Raw genomic sequence first — 18,990 nt, forward strand, 5'->3', positions numbered from 1 at the left:
GGGTGTGACAGACTGGCACTATCCTGGAGACACTTTATGGCATTAAGATAACTTAATTCAGTAAAGTTTAAATCGTATTGAATTAGGTTTAATACCTTTGGGGTACATTGTATTAAAAATGATGTTGTGTACATGCTATTTTGGAATTGTGTGTAACTGCACCAGGAGCATGTGGGTGCTAATATAATTCCACAGATCATGAGCCCTGTGTAGCCACATGGAGAGGTTGCCACATACTAGTTCAAACTGCATTCTCTACAGACCAACAGACAAAGAAAGGATTTATGGATGAATAGCCTGGCTCAGGGCGTTCTTCCTAATCCAGCAAAAAGACAGGATCCCTGATCCATAGAGGGCCCAAGCCTTAGGGAAGCACTGGAAGGACTTGGTCTGCTGAGGCCCCAAAAAATTGGGTGCTGGTGGTGAGATGAAGCTGTAATGAAATTGAAACCACAAGGAAGCCCCTTGGGTGGGGTTTTGAAGGACTGCTCCTGTCAGAGCACATGTTGGGGTTAGGGTGAGCTCTGGTAAGCTGCTTAGTAGGAGGTCAGATTCTTTTATTATTTTAAGAGGTTTTTCTCTGTAGTGTTTTTACCTTAAGAATAAAATATGCTTTCATAAGAAGTGCTAGTTCTGGTACCTTATAACTATGACAATTGCACTGTTATCAGTATCAGAAGAGAAAAGCAAGCAAGGTGTGTTTAGGCAGACTGGGAATAACACAGTGGAGCAGAGAACTGTTTGGCCTGGAAATATCCCTGTCAGGATTGAGAGAGAGAAGTGGGCCTCCACCCAAGGAAGGCAATAGCTAGAGGTCTGGAAACCGTAGAGTTGGTGCCCTTTCTGGACCAGAGAAGGTGGATACAGATGCAGTTGCCCTGAACTGCAACAAAGCACTCCCCAAAATCATACTTCTGCTCAATTCAATATATGCCTGCCCTTCTGTACCAGGACCCCAGGTCTAAGTCCACATACAGGGATGTAAGGGGGAGTTTTGTAAGGTATTTCCCTAATTATTTCTGGTTTGTGCAGAGTCTAAGTCCAAAAGTTGCAAACATGCTTAGCCAGTGTTCTCTATGTTCAGAAACTGATGATAAGTCCTGCATTTTCCAGGAACTGTAGGCTTTTCAAATGTCATTAAACAAGGAAATGTTTAATTGTAACTGATATTGAATTAATGCCAAATGAACTGATGTGTAGAGTTTTCTTCAAGGATTTGCCATTAAGTCGCTAGGTCTTCAGTAAGCTGGATAGTATGTATTCATGTTGCAAAGAGTTTTCACAAACATAAAGATAGTTATGAACTTAAAAGAATTAAAGTTAGCTTATATTTGCTTAAGAAAATAATGTATTTCCTTTCCAGTTTGTGGCTAGTAGGGAAAAAGCCCTAAGCAGCAAATAAAAGAAGGCCATGAAAATAAAGTTAAGACCAGAATGTAGTGTGGAAACAATGTATGGTTCAAAAAATAACTAATAAAATATAGGGCTGTAGTAACAAGAAAAAGAAACAAGCGCAAACCTTCCCATGATTCCACTGGTAAGTAAGGAAGGGGGGAAGAGAGAAGAAAGGAAGACGTTGGCAGAAGGAAAGCAGTCAGAATAAACTGCTTCAGACAGGGTTTTTGTTAAGGGTAGCAAGTTATCTAAAGGGTATAAAGAGAGCCATGAATCTGATGGTACCTTGTAAGACCCTACCTGAGCATGCTGAATCACGCCAGGATGACACTGAGTTCCTTAGGTCTGGCCTAGTTGTAAGAATACTGATCAGATGTTTATGAATGCTTTGATACTATATTGGGTGCAGTGACAACTTATTTTTAGGCTGTTAGGCATGTTTGAAACTATTGTATAAAATAATGTTTGGCCTTTGGACTTAATATAGGAATTTAAGGTGAAATTAATGTCTGGTGGTCTCCCGCATTAATTTCAAATATTATTAATAATTCCAATAAGAAGTTAATCAATGTATTAAGTTCTTCATCCTGCCAAGCAGAAAAATTGCTCCTGTGAAACCACAACAGCAGCTCAGCTTCTCACAGATGCAGACGTCTACCTCAACATAGTAAATTCAGCACTTTGCAGGGATCATTTAAATATTACAAACATTAAACCACAGTTTCTACGAAACAAGTCCAGGCACTTTCACTAAATATCAGCTCTAAGCCTAATTCTCCCTGATCCTGGGTCTGGGAGGGGCTAACCTGGCCCTGTGCAATGAAGACCAACTTGGGCAAGATCTGCAGCTGGTATGATTTGGTGATGTTTCTTTGACTTCAGTGGCTCTATAGCAAGTTACACCAGTTATGAACCCAGCCCTTCATCTCTTATTGCCATTTCAATTCTTGTTAAAAAATTCTGAACAAATAGGTTGTTAAAGGAGACTGTGAACATTCCAGAGAATAGCTTCAAACACATTTAGACTGGGACTCTAAACGAGCATTTGTAAAGTGCGCAAACAGGAGGGGAGGAAGGACACCTCTGTTTTCCCAGCACTCAGCACAAAGCTCCCAAAAGCCCTGATACAAAGCTCACTGCATTCTGGAAGAAGGAAATAAAAATAGCTGACAAGAAAATGTTTCCTCTTTTGCTTTTTGGATTCTCACAGGGTTGTACCTATGGAACAGAAGCAGAGATATCCAGGGTCAACCTGTGTTCACTTTAAAAGACATTCAGAGCTGACAGATTACTACAACTCTATCACCTTTTTAAATCATAGACTGTAATTCATTTGTCTCATAAGTAACTCATAAGTCTGCCTGCTTTAACCTTGCAAACACTCATTTCTTTTTTTAGTTAATAAATCCTTACTTAGTTGACTATAGGATTGGCTACGGGCGTTGTCTTTGGTGTAAGATCTAAGGTACAAACCGGCCTGGGGTGTTATTGGTCCTTTGGTACTGGGAGTAACCTGAATATTGTTGTGGTTTTGATAAAGAAACCAATTATCACATAGTCTAGTTTCCTGGGTGCCAAGATAGACTGGAATGCCCCATGGGACTATCTGTGACTCCACAGTAAGCTGTTATAGTGCTTTAGGAGTTCACATTTGGGTTTGTGAAATCTAATTATAGAACACACAGCCAGTTTGGGGTCTCTGCCCTGCTTCCTGACAATCTGCCCTAAGGTTGACACTCACGGTCATGAGCCACTCCAGGCAGAGTGACTGTGCCAAATTTAAGCACTTAATTCGTTTATCTCAAGCTGTAGAGACTCATGATGTTAGCTCTGGAGGCCTCCAGTTCAATCCGTGGTCATAACCAAGATTGTAGTTGCTATAAAGTGGAAGCTGATCTGGGATTCAAACTGCTGTGAGCCTGAGACACATGAGACCAGCTTTCTCTGTTCAGGGAAAGTATGTAACCCACTGTTCAGTGTGAGTGACATATACCTCTGTGTGCCCAACCCACAGAGCATGAGAGTGTGTTACAGCTGCCAGCTGGGGAGTTATTTCTCTGACTCAGGCTTTTAGCTCTAGACATCCCCAGCTCAATCCCCAGTCACCAAGATGGAGATTCTCACTATTATGAATGCCTGTCTTCCTCTCCCATTCCTCTTTTGTCTCTGTATGAGCCTCATTTATTGTATTTTGTTTGAATTTACACTGTAAGCTCTTTGGGGCAAATTGTATTTTTCTGTAAAACAGTGCACAAACACCACTCTATATTTTTTTTACAAAGTATTTATTAATATTTGCACTAATGGACTCTGAAATCAACTCTTATCAACCCAGATGGGAATGACAGTCATTCAGTATGGTGGAGTGCTCTGGTTGGCTGGAGAAGATTCCAGTTTGGGGTCTCTGCCCTGCTTCTTGACAGTCTGCTGTGTGTTTTATCACCTGAAACTGCAGCCCCTCAGTCTGAATGGTAACACAGCAAATCAAAGGGGTTGTGATTTCCCTTTCTCTTTGGAACATCCGAGGATATGTGTCGCACGGATGCTGTGATCTTCTTGTGTTGTTCAGCAGGCTTCAGCTAAGCAGCTCTCTTCTCACAAATACAGCGATATTGTTCAGTACAATTATAGGAGGTGGCTTCTCCTGCCTTCAAAAGTGCACAGGATGCTCCAGGCTCTTTCCTCTTTACTTGGAACCTGGGGTGGAAAGCTACATTTAACACTCAGCCATGCCATTTTTGTAAAATCACAAACAGTGTCATTGCATTTGGCTGCCTAAATATAGGGGTTGCCTATTAATTTCACTTCTCAGAATAACATGTCCTACAAGCTGAGCTATGAAAAGCATTTCTTTGTGATTTGGAATTTTTTGATGTGAGATTATTAGTTTAGCTGAGATGGTCTCTCGTTTTCTATGTGGACAAGGGGGATCCAGTGGACATAGTTTACTTAGATTTCCAGAAAGCCTTTGACAAGGTCCCTCACCAAAGGCTCTTATGTAAATTAAGTTGTCATGGGATAAGAGGGAAGATCCTTTCATGGATTGAGAACTGGTTTAAAGACTGGGAACAAAGGGTAGGAATAAATGGTAAATTTTCAGAATGGAGAGGGGTAATTAGTGGTGTTCCCCAAGGGTCAGTCCTAGGACCATGCCTATTCAACTCATTCATAAATGATCTGGAGAAAGGGGTAAACAGTGAGGTGGCAAAGTTTGCAGATGATACTAAACTGCTCAAGATAGTTAAGACCAAAGCAGACTCTAAAGAACTTCAAAAAGATCTCACAAAACTAAGTGGTTGGGCAACAAAGTGGCAAATGAAATTTAATGTGGATGAATGGAAAGTAATGCACATTGGAAAAAATAACCCCAACTATACATACAATATGATGGAGGCTAATTTAGCTACAACTAATCAGGAAAGAGATCTTGGAGTCATCGTGGATAGTTCTCTGAAGATGTCCACGCAGTGTGCAGCGGCAGTCAAAAAAGCAAACAGGATGTTAGGAATCATTCAAAAAGTGATAGAGAATAAGACGGAGAATATCTTATTGCCCTTATATAAATCGATGGTACGCCCACATCTTGAATACTGCATAAAGATTTGGTCTCCTCATCTCAAAAAAGATATACTGGCATTAGAAAAGGTTCAGAGAAGGGCAACTAAAATGATTAGGGGTTTGGAACAGGTCCCATATCAGGAGAGATTAAAGAGGCTAGGACTCTTCAGCTTGGAAAAGAGGAGACTAAGGGGGGATATGATAGACGTATATAAAATCATGAGTGGTGTGGAGAAAGTGAATAAGGAAAAGTTATTTACTTGTTCCCATAATATAAGAACTAGGGGCCCCCAAATGAAATTAATGAGCAGCAGGTTTAAAACAAATTAAAGGAAGTTCTTCTTCACACAGCGCACAGTCAACCTGTGGAACTCCTTGCCTGAGGAGGTTGTGAAGGCTAGGACTATAACAGGGTTTAAAAGACAGCTAGATAAATTCAGGGAGCTAAGTCCATTAATGGATATTAGCCAGGATGGGTAAGGAATGGTGTCCCTAGCCTCTGTTTGTCAGAGAGTGGAGAAGGATGGCAGGAGACAGATCACTTGATCATTACCTGTTAGGTTCACTCCCTCTGGGGCACCTGTCATTGGTCACTGTCAGTTAGACAGGATATTGGGCTGGATGGACCTTTTGTCTGACCCAGTATGGCCATTCTTATGTTCTTATGTTGTGCAATTTAATGTTCAGAGGTAGGAGGGTATTCTCTTCTTTTCCTCATTAAGTGTAATGGTGGCATCACCCTTAGTCAGTGTTTCAGCTTTGAAATATCCCCTTTTAGAATATTTGTGAATGTCTATATTTATATGTAGCTCTCAGAGAGTTACAGCTACCACTGTTAATGTTATTCAATTGTTTTATTATGTTTATTCATTTAGATTTAAAAAATCCAAATAGCACCACTCCTTCCTGTGAGAATTTGTAAAAGTAAAAAATACACAATAATTCTACAAGTTCAGTAGCAGTGCCAGACTGCAAATTCGGTAAGAAATGCACAAGGATGTAAAACACAAGTGAACAACTTCTAGATCTGCCAGAGACTTACAGGTCAGTGAAATGAGCTGTGCCATCCTCCCACATCCAGCTTGTACCAACTATCTTACGACATAGTCCAATCCAGTGAAAACATGCCAGTCCGTTTATGAAATCCTGTTTGGGAACAAGACTAAATCATTTACATCAATCCCCTTTGGTAGGTGTATGGATACCAGGAATGAGAATGAGGTTGATGTGTCACAATAGGGACCAGTGTGTCATAATGTCCTTACATTGGCCAATCACACCCCATTTTTTCCAAAATAGTTAACCATAGATTTTCTGAGATTTTTGCCCAATTTGATCTGCACCTGTCCCTCCAGGGAAGCATCACAGCTACTCTTCTGGCTGAGAAGAACTGATAGGATACCTGCAGAACAAGTCAAAACAATTGTCTAATCAGCCAGGGGTATCACTAATGGGAGACAAGAGGAGTTCTCTTCCCAAGCAGCACAGACACTAACCCAACAGCATTTCCAGCTTCTGTTAAAAAGAGACAAAGCTTGATTTTATTCTTGATGGATTTCATTTCATTGACTTCAGTGGAGGAAGTCCTGATTCACGATGGAGTGAGAGGAGACTCAGACCCTAGGAAAGGACTCTGTGCTTTCCTCATGCTATGCAGAGCGTTAATCCCAAGACTAGGCCATCACACTCCCTTTAATCAGTCCCAAAGTCAGTGATAAAATTTGGATTCACTCCTTCTCTGGTGCCCAAAATCTGCCCAGTGTCTCTTGGGGACACAGCTCTGAATACAACACAAGCAGTTTAGAGGGTCATTTTACCCTGCCAGTGTTATTTTTCATTTTATACCCTTATCCCACTTCCCCACCAAATGGATATCAGGCAGGTGTAGTTTGGAAAATACAGGAAAATAAGGCAAAAGGTAAATTCCCTACCAGTTCTTCCTTGTTCTCTATCCTCAGCAGTCTGGAGCCATGAGACGAGCAGTATTTTTTACTCTTCTGCCAGGAACTCCTTTCATTAGTAAAACGGTAACACTTCCCTCTATGATGTATCCAGCTCTGAGGGCAGGAGCTGCATTTATCTCCTTGACAAAGAGAGTAATATAGACCTGTCATATTTCTCCATTGATGGGTGCGATGCAGTTTGATAACGAATGTCACCATGTACTAGCTAGTGTGTATATTTCTCACGGGGAATGGAGTGTTTGTCTCGCCAGCTAGGATGAAGCTGATGTGGGTGCCCCCAAAATAACCTAGGATATGGGATACATGGGTCAAGGCCCTTTTCTGATTCAGGCAGAGCAGAGACTTAACCCTGGTTCTCCTCATCCCGTGTGAGTCCCCTCAACTCCAGGCTATTGGCTACTCAGGGGGTTCTCTGTTTTTTTATGGAAAACTTTGAAAGGTCTCGGTTTTATCCCAACATGAAATGGGAAAATTTTGAATTCTCAAAAGTGCTCATGGGACAGGAAACCTGTTTCCCATCCAGCTCCATACAGATCACAATGAACAAGAAAGGTAATGAGAGCACTAATGGAGAGAGGGAGAAATCCTCACGTAGGAACAACCAGCACAGCATTGTCCTCCTCACAAAAAGCAATCGTGCAGTAGGTAGCAACAGTGAGATGCCTTTCTAAACAACTTGCTTCTGCTGCAGATGAGTCATCACCATCATGGCCTGGTTTTCAAAGTGATGGCAATGATGATGTTGACTAGGATGAAAACCTGATATCCAAGCTAACGCAGTGTCAGTGCTGTGGGAGGGAATGAGGATTTCTCTGTGCAGCAGCCTATTTGTCTCTTGCATTCGTCAAAATCCCTCTGTTTATCAGTGTCTTTCCCTTGTACCACTGAGAGATGTAAGTTGGGAAGGAGCCGCCCAGGTTTCTGTACTTCGAAGCTAGTGAGCCAGGGATCATTGATTATGTCCACTATTAAGGACACCATGTTTTTGCTAAGATTTGTTTGTGGCTTTCCATGTAATTAATACTTAGATGAGGCCCTTGTACATTTTGTGCAGAGGGACAGAAGTACCTTTTGTTGTTAATAAGGACAAGGAGAACTGGATTCTGATTAAGCAACAATATTACCATAAAGGATATAACAGAAGAGTGAGCTCTGATCGATACCTTCCCTATTCACAACATTTGAGAGTTCTGTGTTATTGGCTTGGAGATCATCTCTTTGCTGCGTGCAGTTTTTCAGGGTTTCCTGTAACTGGGTGAAGTTTTTCAGAATAGCCTGTTTCTGGATAAGTTCCTCATTCTGTCTTCTCACTTGATGGGAAGCCTGGAGAACTTAAATCCACATCCCAAGAAATCAGTTAAAACAAAATTAAATACACTTACATAAATGATTTGCCTTTTGCATTATAAGGATGCTAACAGCAATTGTGACAGTTGTCATTATGGCTTACACACTGGGGATTGAATTGGAGACCTTCTGAGCTAAAAGCATGACCTGCTACAACTTGAGTTAACGACTTGGTCTACCCTGGAAGGATAGGTCAACATAGCTACAGTAGTCAGGAGTGCAAAAAAACATTCCACTAAATGACATAATTTTGCCAACTTAACCCCCAGCACAGATACAGCTATGTAAATGGAAGAATGCTACGCAGCTACCATCATTTGGGGCAGGGGAGGGTGTTTCTATTCTAATGGAAAAACTCCTTCCATCGGAGTGGGTCACATCTACACTTCGGGGTTATGCCGGCATAGCTATGGCAATTTAGCTATGCTGGTACAGTCTTCATAGCATAGACATACCCAAAGACAGAAAGGTCACTAGTCCTGGGCTGTAACAAGTCATATCCTCTGTGGATTAGCACACAGGGGGACATGTAACCCACTAATGAGCGTGGGTTACATGTCTCCCTGTGTGTTAATCCACAATGTGGAATTTCAGTTTTATTCTGATGTTAAAGGAATTAAGGAATTGGTGTAACACTGCTTTGCTATTTACAAAACAATCTCCATGGGTTTAAAATATGTGCCAAAGATGTTTTTGTCAAAATGTCATTTTTGTTTTAATTTCCTGGCTAGCTATTCTTATAATTTATACTGATGTAAGTGAGAACAGAATGAAGGCCCCTTTCTCTTTTGGACTGGTAAACTGGGCAAAATTGAAAAATCAGGAAACCATTCAAAAACACAAAATATGGAGCCACGCAGTTCTGTATCATGATTAGAGCTGAATGAATCATTAATTTTTTGGTTTGGAGCTGAAAATCTCGAACAAAAATTGATTACTTTTTAACCAAAACTTATTTTTTTTTCAGTTTTTCTCACCAAAACAAAACAAAAAGAACCCCAACAAAATTAATTTCACATCTAAAGGCAGCCAAAATAAAATGAAAAAACTGAAACAAAACAAAAAATTGGGGGGGTTGTGTTTCACTTTTAGGGGTGATTTTCAATCCAAAATATTTTTTTTTTCAGTTCTCCCTTTAGTTTCATTTTCAGGTATTTTTCATACTTTTCCTTTTGAAATAAATCATTGAAACAAATAATTTAACTTAAAAAAAAATCAAAATTTTTGACCAAAAATATTCTATGCGAATTCTCTAATAGTTTCAGTGCATGGAAAAATGCATTTTTTTGGCTAATAAAATACTCACTGAAAAAAATTCACCCAGTCCTAGTCATGATGCCATTTCTAACCACATATAAACTGTAGTCAATTAGAGTTTCAAATCAACTTTAGTCTTAACTCAGAAGGATTCTTGGTACCATCCCTTTCCCTAGGATTCAGAGCTGAAGCTGCATCTCAGCTTCATGCATGTTTTACTGGTAAAATTCAAATCACAGCTTGGCAGGCAACAGGTTCTGAATACCAGTTGTTTTTCACAAAGTAATGCAAACTGTGACAGTGTCTCACATATGCATTTATACACATCACTCAAATACTTATTAGAACAGGGGTCGGCAACGTTCAGCACGCGGCTCGCCAGGGTAAGCACCCTGGCGGGCCTGGCCAGTTTTATTTACCTGCTGACACGGCAGGTTCGGCCGATCGCGGCCCCCACTGGCTGTGGTTCGCCGTCCCGGGCCAATGGGCGTGGCGGGAAGCCGCGGCCAGCACATCGCTTGCCCGCGCCGCTTCCCGCCACCCCCATTGGCCCGGGACGGCGAACCACAGCCAGTGGGGGCCGCGATCGGCTGAACCTGCCAAGTCAACAGGTAAATAAAACTGGCTGGGCCCGCCAGGGTGCTTACCCTGGCAAGCCGTGTGCCGAACGTTGCCGACCCCTGTATTAGAAGATCCTTTCTACATGTTATAATGGTTCAGATGTTTTGTTGCCTTCTTGGCAAATACTTACCCATGGCACCCAAAACCCCTGCAGTTACTAGCAAAGCCAGGCAGAGGAGTCCCAGAATCACTGTAATGAGCCATGGTGAAGTTGGAGAAGGAGATTCTAACAGAAATAAGAGAGAAAATGAAATAAACATGGCTAGGTCTCTGGGATCAGATCAGAGCTCTCAGCCACACCAGTCTACCAAAGCCAGAACCCACCTCTATGGAGCTAAACCAATCCAATAATAATAGCTATTGAATATGTGCTCAACAAATCTTGCGTGAATTGAAAAGATGTGGAGAAAACAGTCGTTCCTGGGGAAGTCCAGATCTGTCACATCCCAATTTCTGCCCAGGCATTGGCACAGTGTGGTCCAAAGTGAGCTCCCATTAACATGCCATTTCCTTCCACAGTAGACAAAATGTTATTGTTCCTTAAACATGAGGCCATGGACAGCAGCTACACAAGGAGGAGGATGTTTGACTATGAACACTTTGATAAAAGAAAGTAAGGATCCAGAAGCTCATAGTGCATAATACCTTTGCTCTCTGCACTTGTAGATTTTTGCTGCCTCTGCTGCTTTGAAGGAGTGTGAAACTTCAGTTCAGAGTTGGTTTCTGGATGGAAAGACAGCTCTATGAAATTGTCATCACAGTAGGTGGGAACATAAATAACTTCATAGATGTTAAGGCTAGAAGACACCATTATGAGCATCAGGTCTGAGTTCCTGCATAATGTAATACAGGCCATAGAACCTCACCCAGTAATCCCTGTTTCCAAGACCAATAACTTGTGATTGAATTGGACCATATCTTTTAGAAAGAGAGTAAATCTTCATTAAAAGACTCTAAATGGGGGAGAATTATCACATTCCTTGGTAATCTGTTTCACTGGTTAATTACACACATTGTTCAAAATTTGTGTCAGATTTCCAGTTTGACCTTTATCAGAGTTATCCAATTAGGAAGCAGAAACAATAGCATGTGACTTAGGTGACCAATCATATTGATCCAATAGTGAAGTATGAAGAGTGAATTCTTGAAGCAGTAGCCACTGCAAATAGTTGACAGCCTACTCCAAGCTTGGAACAAAAACTACACACTGAATAATTTCATATGGAAACCCATTTTTTAAAAATAGAAGCCTCTTCTCAGATAAGTCATGAACAGAACAAGGGGTGAATTCTCTAAGAGTCAGATTCTTCAGTTGTGACTCATGTTGAGTTGTATCTTATTCTGTGAATATGAATAAGGAAAGGAATCAGAATCTGGCCCAGAATTTTTTTTCCCTGCAGTAATGGCCTAGTAATACTGAGTAAAATTTAGTAAGGACATCAGGATTTGGCCCAAAGGCTGTAGCTAGTTAAAGTATGGGATGGACAGAAGCACATAGAAAAGTGGTGAGTACAACATTTGTTTCTTATTATTTTCTGCTATCTTCAAAAAAAACTGACCTTCTGAAGCTACACCCTAAGGAGAGGGCCATTGACTGGGATTACCTGTTCTCCAAAACTGCAGATCAAAGGCCTGAACTCTAACACGGATTCTTGATATATAATGTTAGGGTTTGTAGGCTAAAGTTCAAGAAGGAGATTTGAGTGGGGCTAAAAGCATAATGTTAGACATAGATTCGGGAGATTATAAATATACAGTACCTGTGACCCTGGCATGCTTTGGTCTTCGTTTTCTCTTCTGCTCTGCAGGAGTATGAAATCTGAGGTCCACATAGGTCACTGACTGCTCACTCATTTCTGGTGGGTTATGGGATAGAAATTCCAGAGATGGGGTTAGTGAACTGAGATGAATATTGGGATTTGTACCTCAGTGAAATGAGCTTTTAGAGTCAGTAAAAGCATCAACATGAACAGGAGCAATGTAACAGGACAGCCTGCTCAGTTGCTCGGTATGAGTGCTCCTGCGTTGCTCTCGGACACTTACCTCCCACATAACAAAGGCCAGAAGAAACATATTCTACCATTTATGGCTAGGCCACTCCATCTCATCCCAGTGGGTGATCATTTGGCCTCACATATACACACTTTTGTCACCTCCTGGTTGGGCTAGCAATGCTCTGTAGCTGGGCATGAAGCCATCAGCCTCAGGACACTCCAACTACTACAGAACGATGCAGCCTGTCTCCTCAACAACACAGGCTGCCATAAGCACCTCACACCAGTCCTCCACTCACTCTACTGGCTTCCTATAGAATGTCAGTTCAAATTAAAGATCTCAGTCCCTATCTTCATGGTGCTCAATACCTGGCCCCACAACACCTAAGAGATTGCCTGAAGCTCCAGAATCAGGCCATGTGACCAACAACTCTGCTTCTTTGGCACAATGGAACTTTCTATACAGGAGAAAGAGCTTTTTCGGGGCCAATTCCAGATCATGGAGCAAACTTCCACAGGAACTAAGAACCACCTCAAATATCACCACCTTCTACTACAAGTGAAGGCGCACATCTCAAACTTTGTCTTGGCTAACATAAACATATAAACATATTTATTTTAAAGGAAAACAACACACACACCCCTCCAAACTACACTTTTCACACAATTTTCCCCAGGGCAGGGGAGAAGAAAAGAACAAACTGTATGTGACAGATGTTAGTCACCTCCTCACCTCCCTTAGTGCTCCACTGAAAGGTACTCAGGTATATGGTGATGAGGGTTGCATAAGAACATGTGAAGAATAGAGCACTTTATCTCCTTCTGATACTGGTAACTGCCTGTATTTTTTTTTAATGTAAATATTATAGAATGATGCAGGCCCTACCTAATTACTGATGCAATTTAGTTTCCATTAGAAGTTCAATTTTGAGGCTCCACATAAATCACCAAAAAAGCAACTTTGACTTAAAATTGATAGGAGACAACTAGGTCCAAGGTAAAAATTTTCTGCAAAATTTGAAGTAATTTGGAACAACTTGTTTGTCAGATTTCTACCCTAAAAATATTACTTTTCATTATAGTTCAAATATTCTTGTAGACATTTTCTTTTTCCCATGTAATTAAAAAACATAAATAAATACAATTTAATTTACTAGACACCGCTAGAGATCAAGTGACTGATGGCGATTGCTGCTCATTTAAAAAAGAAAACAGTTGTTAGCCCATTTCTTTGCAAGGAGAGCTCACAATGAAACCTGATTACTGAGGATCTTTGTCAATAAGGGAAAAGAAATTTTCCACTGAAAGTCACAAAAAGGGAAATGCTAAATTCCCTGAAGTTTGCTGATAGAGCCAGTTGAAAATTTTCCATCATAACTTTTTTGCAATGGAAAATTGGGGTTTTGACCGAACATAAACATTTGAGGAAAGGATCTGCTTTCCTTTTTTTTTAGGAAGAAAATTCAAAATCCAATCCTAAAAATTTTCATCCATGCACAGAAAATTTTGTGCAAAAAACTGACAAAACAAAAACCACTAGTACAATTAAACATTTTCTGACAAAAACTAAAAATGTTTTTGGTTTTTCAATTAATAGTCAAAGCTTTCCATGGAAATATCCCACTTTCCAAACTGGTTTATTTGTGAGGATTTTTCCTCTTTTACAGAACTCTCTGGGGGAATGTCCCCTCCCTATTCTCCACATAAGCTTCCTGTTCTAGCCCATTCTCCCCTTCCACTCATCATTTCAGCATTGGATCTCTGATACCTATAGGAAGGAAGACTTGCTCCTTGCATGTGGGAGGGAATGTGAACATGGGAAGGGAATCTGAAGAAACCAGGAGGAACTGGTGGGAATAGAAATCAAAACAGCACTCCCCATTTCTGTGGTCTTGGTGAGATCTGAGATCTGTAGCCAGAGCCGGTCCAGGCACCAGCGAAGGAAGTAGGTGCCTGGGGCAGCCAATAGAAAGGGGCATCAGTCCATCTGTTGTTTGGATGGCAGGTGCGGATCTTCGGCGGCAATTCAGCAGCGGGTCCTTCACTCCCTCTCTTCCTCTTCAGCGGCACTTCGGCAGCAGCTCAATTGGGTTAATGTTGTTTTTCTTCGCCGCTTGGGGTGGCAAAAAATCTGGAGATGGCCCTGTCTGTAGCAAAGAAGAACACCCAAGAAGCCCTCTGAAAATCACTGGATCCACTTTCAAGCTTCTGTATTTCCTGGGGTTCCTGTGTGTGATGTTTGTTTTATTTGAGGTTGGTTTAGTTCTAATGTTCTTGGAAGACTATATTTATACTGTGTCCCCACAACTTTAACTTTACCTTAACAATTTTTTTGTGTGAAAATGAATATACTTTGGTTACCTCCATGTCTTACTCAAAGGATGTTGAAAAGCAAGCAACAAAAACACTTTTTTATTTTTATTGAAAACTACGGACTACATGTTTTAATCCCCATATTTTGCTCTACAAATCCATTAAACGAAAAAAGAACCAGAAAGCAAGGAATAAGCCAATATGGCTACATGGTAGGATTCTACAGGCAATTCAAGCCAAAGAGAGTTACTTCAAAATTTGGAAATCTGACTCTACTGATGGCAATAAAGAGGATCATAAATTACAGCAGGCAATAAAAAGGAAATTAGCAGAAGCAGGAAGCCTATAAAAGAATCTGTGGATCTGCTGAATAATCAGTAGTTATAGGGAGCAATTAAGAATGAGATATTGCTGAAAAGCTAAATGATTTCTTCGCATCAGTCTTCACCACAGAGGATGTTGTGCAGATTCCTACCCTGACCTGCCATTTTCTGGTAAAAGGGATTGAACTGTGGGAGGAAGAGGTGCTGGGGCCACCTAATTATTTATAAATCAGTAAGTCACCAGGCCCAGATGGTACATCTCAGAGTTCTGAAGGAGCCCAAGTAGGAATTAGCTGAGAAGCTGCTAACAAAAATATGCCATCTCTCATTAAAAACAGAATTTGAGGGTAGCAAATGTTGTACCTGTATTTGAAAAAGGCTTTAGGGGAGATCCGGGAAAATATAGATCAGCAAGACTTATATCTCTGCCCAGTAAATTGGTTGTAAAGATATTTAAAACAATAACAAAACATCTGGAAGATCATGATCTGATAGGGTCTAACCAGCACAGATTCTGCAAAGGATAATCATGTCTCATGAATCTTTTAGAATTCTTCATGAGAACCAGCTGACATAATCTCTGTAGACTTTAAAAAGGCCTTTGAGAAGGTCCTGCACAAGAGGCTAAGTCGTTATGGGAGGAAAGGCACAGTGTAGTAATGGATCAAAATCTGGGTACAAGGCAGAAAGCAGAGTAGAAGTAAATGGTCACTTTTCATCACAGAAAAAGGTTAACATTGGGGGCCTCAAGGTTTCTTACAAGATCCCATGATGTATAATGTGGCTTGAGCCAGTTAAAACCTGAGTAATTTGTCCAGGCCAGTTTTAAAGCCTTGTAAGGTAGACTGCAGAGAACAGTTCACTGAAGGGTGATAGATAAGACATCCTAATGCTATGTCTTTCCATCTTCCTTTTCTATATGTCATTAAACAATGCTCATTCAAAATAATTATTTACAGAGATCCTTTGCACTTGATCCCCTAAGAGGCACCAGCTGGAGAGTATGTAACAAAAAATCTGCGTCCCCAGTTGTCCACTGCAGATAAATTGCATAGAATTGTAGTGTTAGTAACCAGTTTTGTGAATTGCAGATCTCCTTCATCGCCTGCTGACTTCATAGGGATTTCAGAGTAGATTAAGAGTCATTCAGCACCTCCCAGAATCCAATCACTAGTATTCGTAGTTCTGTAATCTTTTAGAATTTGATTTAAAGCACATTTAATGGCCATGTTATTAGAGTTCAGTGAATCATAGACTCACAGATATTTGAGGTGTAAAAGACACCACAATCTAGCTGTAATTCATTTAGGGTAATATTTTCAAAAGTGTCTTTGTCATTGAAAGTCAATGAGAGTTAGGTTCCTAGATGGCTAAGTGACATTGAATATTGAACTTAGACTCCTGAAGTCACTTATGACCAGATTTTCAAAAGGTATGTATGCACCTAAACAAGTAGATAGGCACCTAATAGGATTTTGAAAAGCACCCAGTCACATAATGCTCATGGAAGTTCAGTGCCTAGGTGCTTTTCAAAATCCTATTAGTTGCCTATCTACTTGTATAGGTGCCTTTGGAAAAATGTTACGCCTAGTCCATTCCTTTGGCCAATATAGGATTGTCTCTATGGTAGGAGAGGAAGGACTAAAATAAAATTAATATAAAGAAAGAAAAGAAAGAAACGTAAGGGCAAAAAAGCAATTAGTTAAAAAAAAAGGAGACGAGGGTGAATAGAGAACAAAACCATACAAAAAGTCAAGGCTTACAAACCCAATGAAAACATGAAAATAAATAGGCAAATCTTAGAAAGAAACCAATATTATGGAAGAAATGGAATGCAGGAAAAGAAACATGCTATTTGAACACTTCCCTCTTTTCCTCCTCTCTAATTTGACTATATGGGCTACAGGGCAGGGAATTCTCTTTTTCTCTCTGGAATCTTTCCTGCACATCAATGGTTTTATATAAATAATAAATAGTGGTTAACTAGAGCTGGTCTAAATTTTCAAAATTAAAACAAATGAGGGTTTTTTTATTTTTCATCTTTCCCCCCTCCCATTTTTCAATCACCTATAAAGAAGTTTCAATTACATTCTAAATATTCAAAACAAAAACAAAACTTTCCACAAAAATATTTGTCTCCCTTTTGGGGACCAGGTCTAGTACCTATATCTATAGGCCTAATCCTACAATGTACAATGCACGGATGGACTGCTATGCATGTATGGAGCTCCATTAAAAGCATCTGGGCTGTGCCAGGGTGCTGCAGTTGACGCATGCATTATACATCGCAGTATCATAGCCACAGAGTCCAATTCTGCAACATGCTGAGCACCCTCAACTCCCATTGACTTCATCACCTCACAATACTTGATCATATTTCCACGTGCTTTCTCCCACGTTGTTTGATATTGTTTAGCCTCAGTCCGTAAGAGGGGGAAAATGTCACCTCAGACATTAAATAAATACTATAATATAATTGCAAGACTTTCCAATGCAGTTTGTATTAAACTTTATCCAAGAAAAAAAATAGCGTAACGTATACACACACTCACACACATATATATCTATAGATATCTTTCATTATAGCCACTGCTATTCATCTCCTGAATTACAGGATAGGTAATGAGGTAATCTATAGCAATTACCTTAGTAAAAAGGAAAGCCCCTGGAGAAAAACTGGTATTACCTTTGTTTGTGTTGGAAGATTTACAAGCCGGGCTTTAAATCCTGTACTTGCCTTGTCTTTGCCCACAGGTAGAGGGATGGGCAGTGTGATATCACCCTTCGAGTGTCCTGTTATAAGTGGGACAGCACCAGCCAAGAGAGGGATAATTATTTGTTCTGCAATGTTCCGGCTGAAACCGCAGAGGAAGCGTTCATATTGCTGATTAGAGAGGCATGGCCCTTGTCCAAAAGCACTGAGAACAAAGAGACTTTCCTCTTCAGATGCTTGAACCAGCACTGACAACACCTGTTGTTTTAACTTCAAAAGCTACTTGGTGTTACTTAAATTCTGAAGCTCAGTAACTTTCAGAACAAATACTCAACTGAAGTCCAAGCACATACCCTCCTTGCTTTAGCTCTTGGATAGGACCTTTCATGTTTACTCTCCAAAGCCAAAGATGTCAACAGAAGGATTCCCACTGATTTCAGTGGTTTTTGGTTTGGGGCCCAAACAGGACTCTCCACCATCAACATCAAAACTGTTGGTTTCAGCATCTTCCACCCCACAAGCAGCTTCCGATTTGGCAGTCAAGCACGGAAAGTGAGAAGATGAAGGCAACCTTTAGCTTGACTGAATGGGTAAATTCTGGGATATGTTGCCTATTAGTGACATTGCATCAAGTCAGGAATCCAGCCTTCTCCTTGTTATTATTCCTTAGAATGGGAAACACAGGAAGAACTTTCAAAGAAGCCTTTCATTGATGACATTTTTGGGTCTCTAGCAGTATTGATTGTGGTCTCTGCTACATCTCTCAGCTCTGAAAATGGGCAAGAAACTGCAAAACAGCTGTTCACATCTGAAGAAGGGGCAGTGATAGATGATGATTTAATAAATGCTGAGAGTCTCAGAGCTCTGTATGGGACACAGACATAGAAATAGAAACAAACCTTGCCCTGAGGTGCTCGCAAGCTAAACTCAAATCAGACACAGAACACACAAGAAGGCCCAGAGGAAGTCTTTATCTTGGAGATTTGGAGACTCTCTCTGTGGGGAAAAACAGTGGGCCAAATTCTGCCATCACTTATACTGGTGCAAGTGAGCAGGGCCGCCCAGAGGATTCAGGGGGCCTGGGGCAAAGCGGGGGAGCTGCGGTGCATGTACTCACCTGGCGGCGGTCCGGGTCTTCGGTGACATTTCAGTGGCGTGGGGCCCTTTAGTCGCTCCGCGTCTTCGGCATCACCGAAGGACCCACCGCCAAAATGCTGCCGAAGACCTGGACCGCCGCCGGGCCAGGGCTTGCTGGGCCCCTGCGGGGCCCGGGGCCTGGGGCAAATTGCCCCACTTGCCACCCCACCCCCTCTGGGCGGGCCTGCAAGTGAGTAGTATTTCCACCTATGTCAGTGATCTTCGGTTCAGTCCTCCAGGAAAGTTGTCATATGAGAGCTGGCTGACTCATTACACAATACACACTTCATAGTCATAGCTGCAAGAAAAGTAGCAGACACAAAACAATGGAACATGACATTTTAGGCTCTTCTCACAATTTTTTTTTC

At 41.0% G+C, this 18,990-nt stretch overlaps 1 protein-coding gene across 2 annotated transcripts; it reads right to left on the bottom strand.

Annotated features, from left to right (window-relative positions):
• Positions 1 to 3,663: 3,663 nt before the first annotated feature.
• Positions 3,664 to 17,567, bottom strand: LOC135976454 (C-type lectin domain family 9 member A-like). Of its 2 annotated transcripts, XM_065571977.1 has the most exons (8): positions 17,459 to 17,567; positions 11,903 to 11,998; positions 10,788 to 10,865; positions 10,273 to 10,368; positions 8,081 to 8,248; positions 6,885 to 7,036; positions 5,996 to 6,099; positions 3,664 to 4,092 (listed from the first exon to the last, which is right to left on the bottom strand). In XM_065571977.1, exons 2-8 carry the CDS (start codon positions 11,994 to 11,996, stop codon positions 3,975 to 3,977), a joined length of 810 nt encoding a protein of 269 aa, XP_065428049.1. In that variant the 5' UTR covers positions 11,997 to 11,998; positions 17,459 to 17,567; the 3' UTR covers positions 3,664 to 3,974. The 2 variants fall into 2 exon arrangements, with proteins under 2 accessions (XP_065428049.1, XP_065428040.1); XM_065571968.1 differs by lacking the exon at positions 17,459 to 17,567 and having other exon boundaries at positions 11,903 to 12,628.
• Between the last annotated feature and the right edge of the window lie 1,423 nt (positions 17,568 to 18,990).

The sequence above is a fragment of the Chrysemys picta genome, chromosome 1, assembly GCF_011386835.1.
Source record: "Chrysemys picta bellii isolate R12L10 chromosome 1, ASM1138683v2, whole genome shotgun sequence".
In the NCBI taxonomy this organism is placed as follows: Eukaryota; Metazoa; Chordata; order Testudines; family Emydidae; genus Chrysemys; species Chrysemys picta.

Coding starts and splice junctions, on each gene's coding strand:
- LOC135976454 (XM_065571977.1), bottom strand. CDS start 11,996: ATGAGTGAGCAGTCAGTGACCTATGTGGACCTCAGATTTCATACTCCT. Junction 10,369..10,787: donor TACAAGTGCAGAGAGCAAAG/GTATTATGCACT, acceptor TATTTCTGTTAG/AATCTCCTTCTCCAACTTCA. Junction 8,249..10,272: donor AGGGGTTTTGGGTGCCATGG/GTAAGTATTTGC, acceptor TGTGGATTTAAG/TTCTCCAGGCTTCCCATCAA.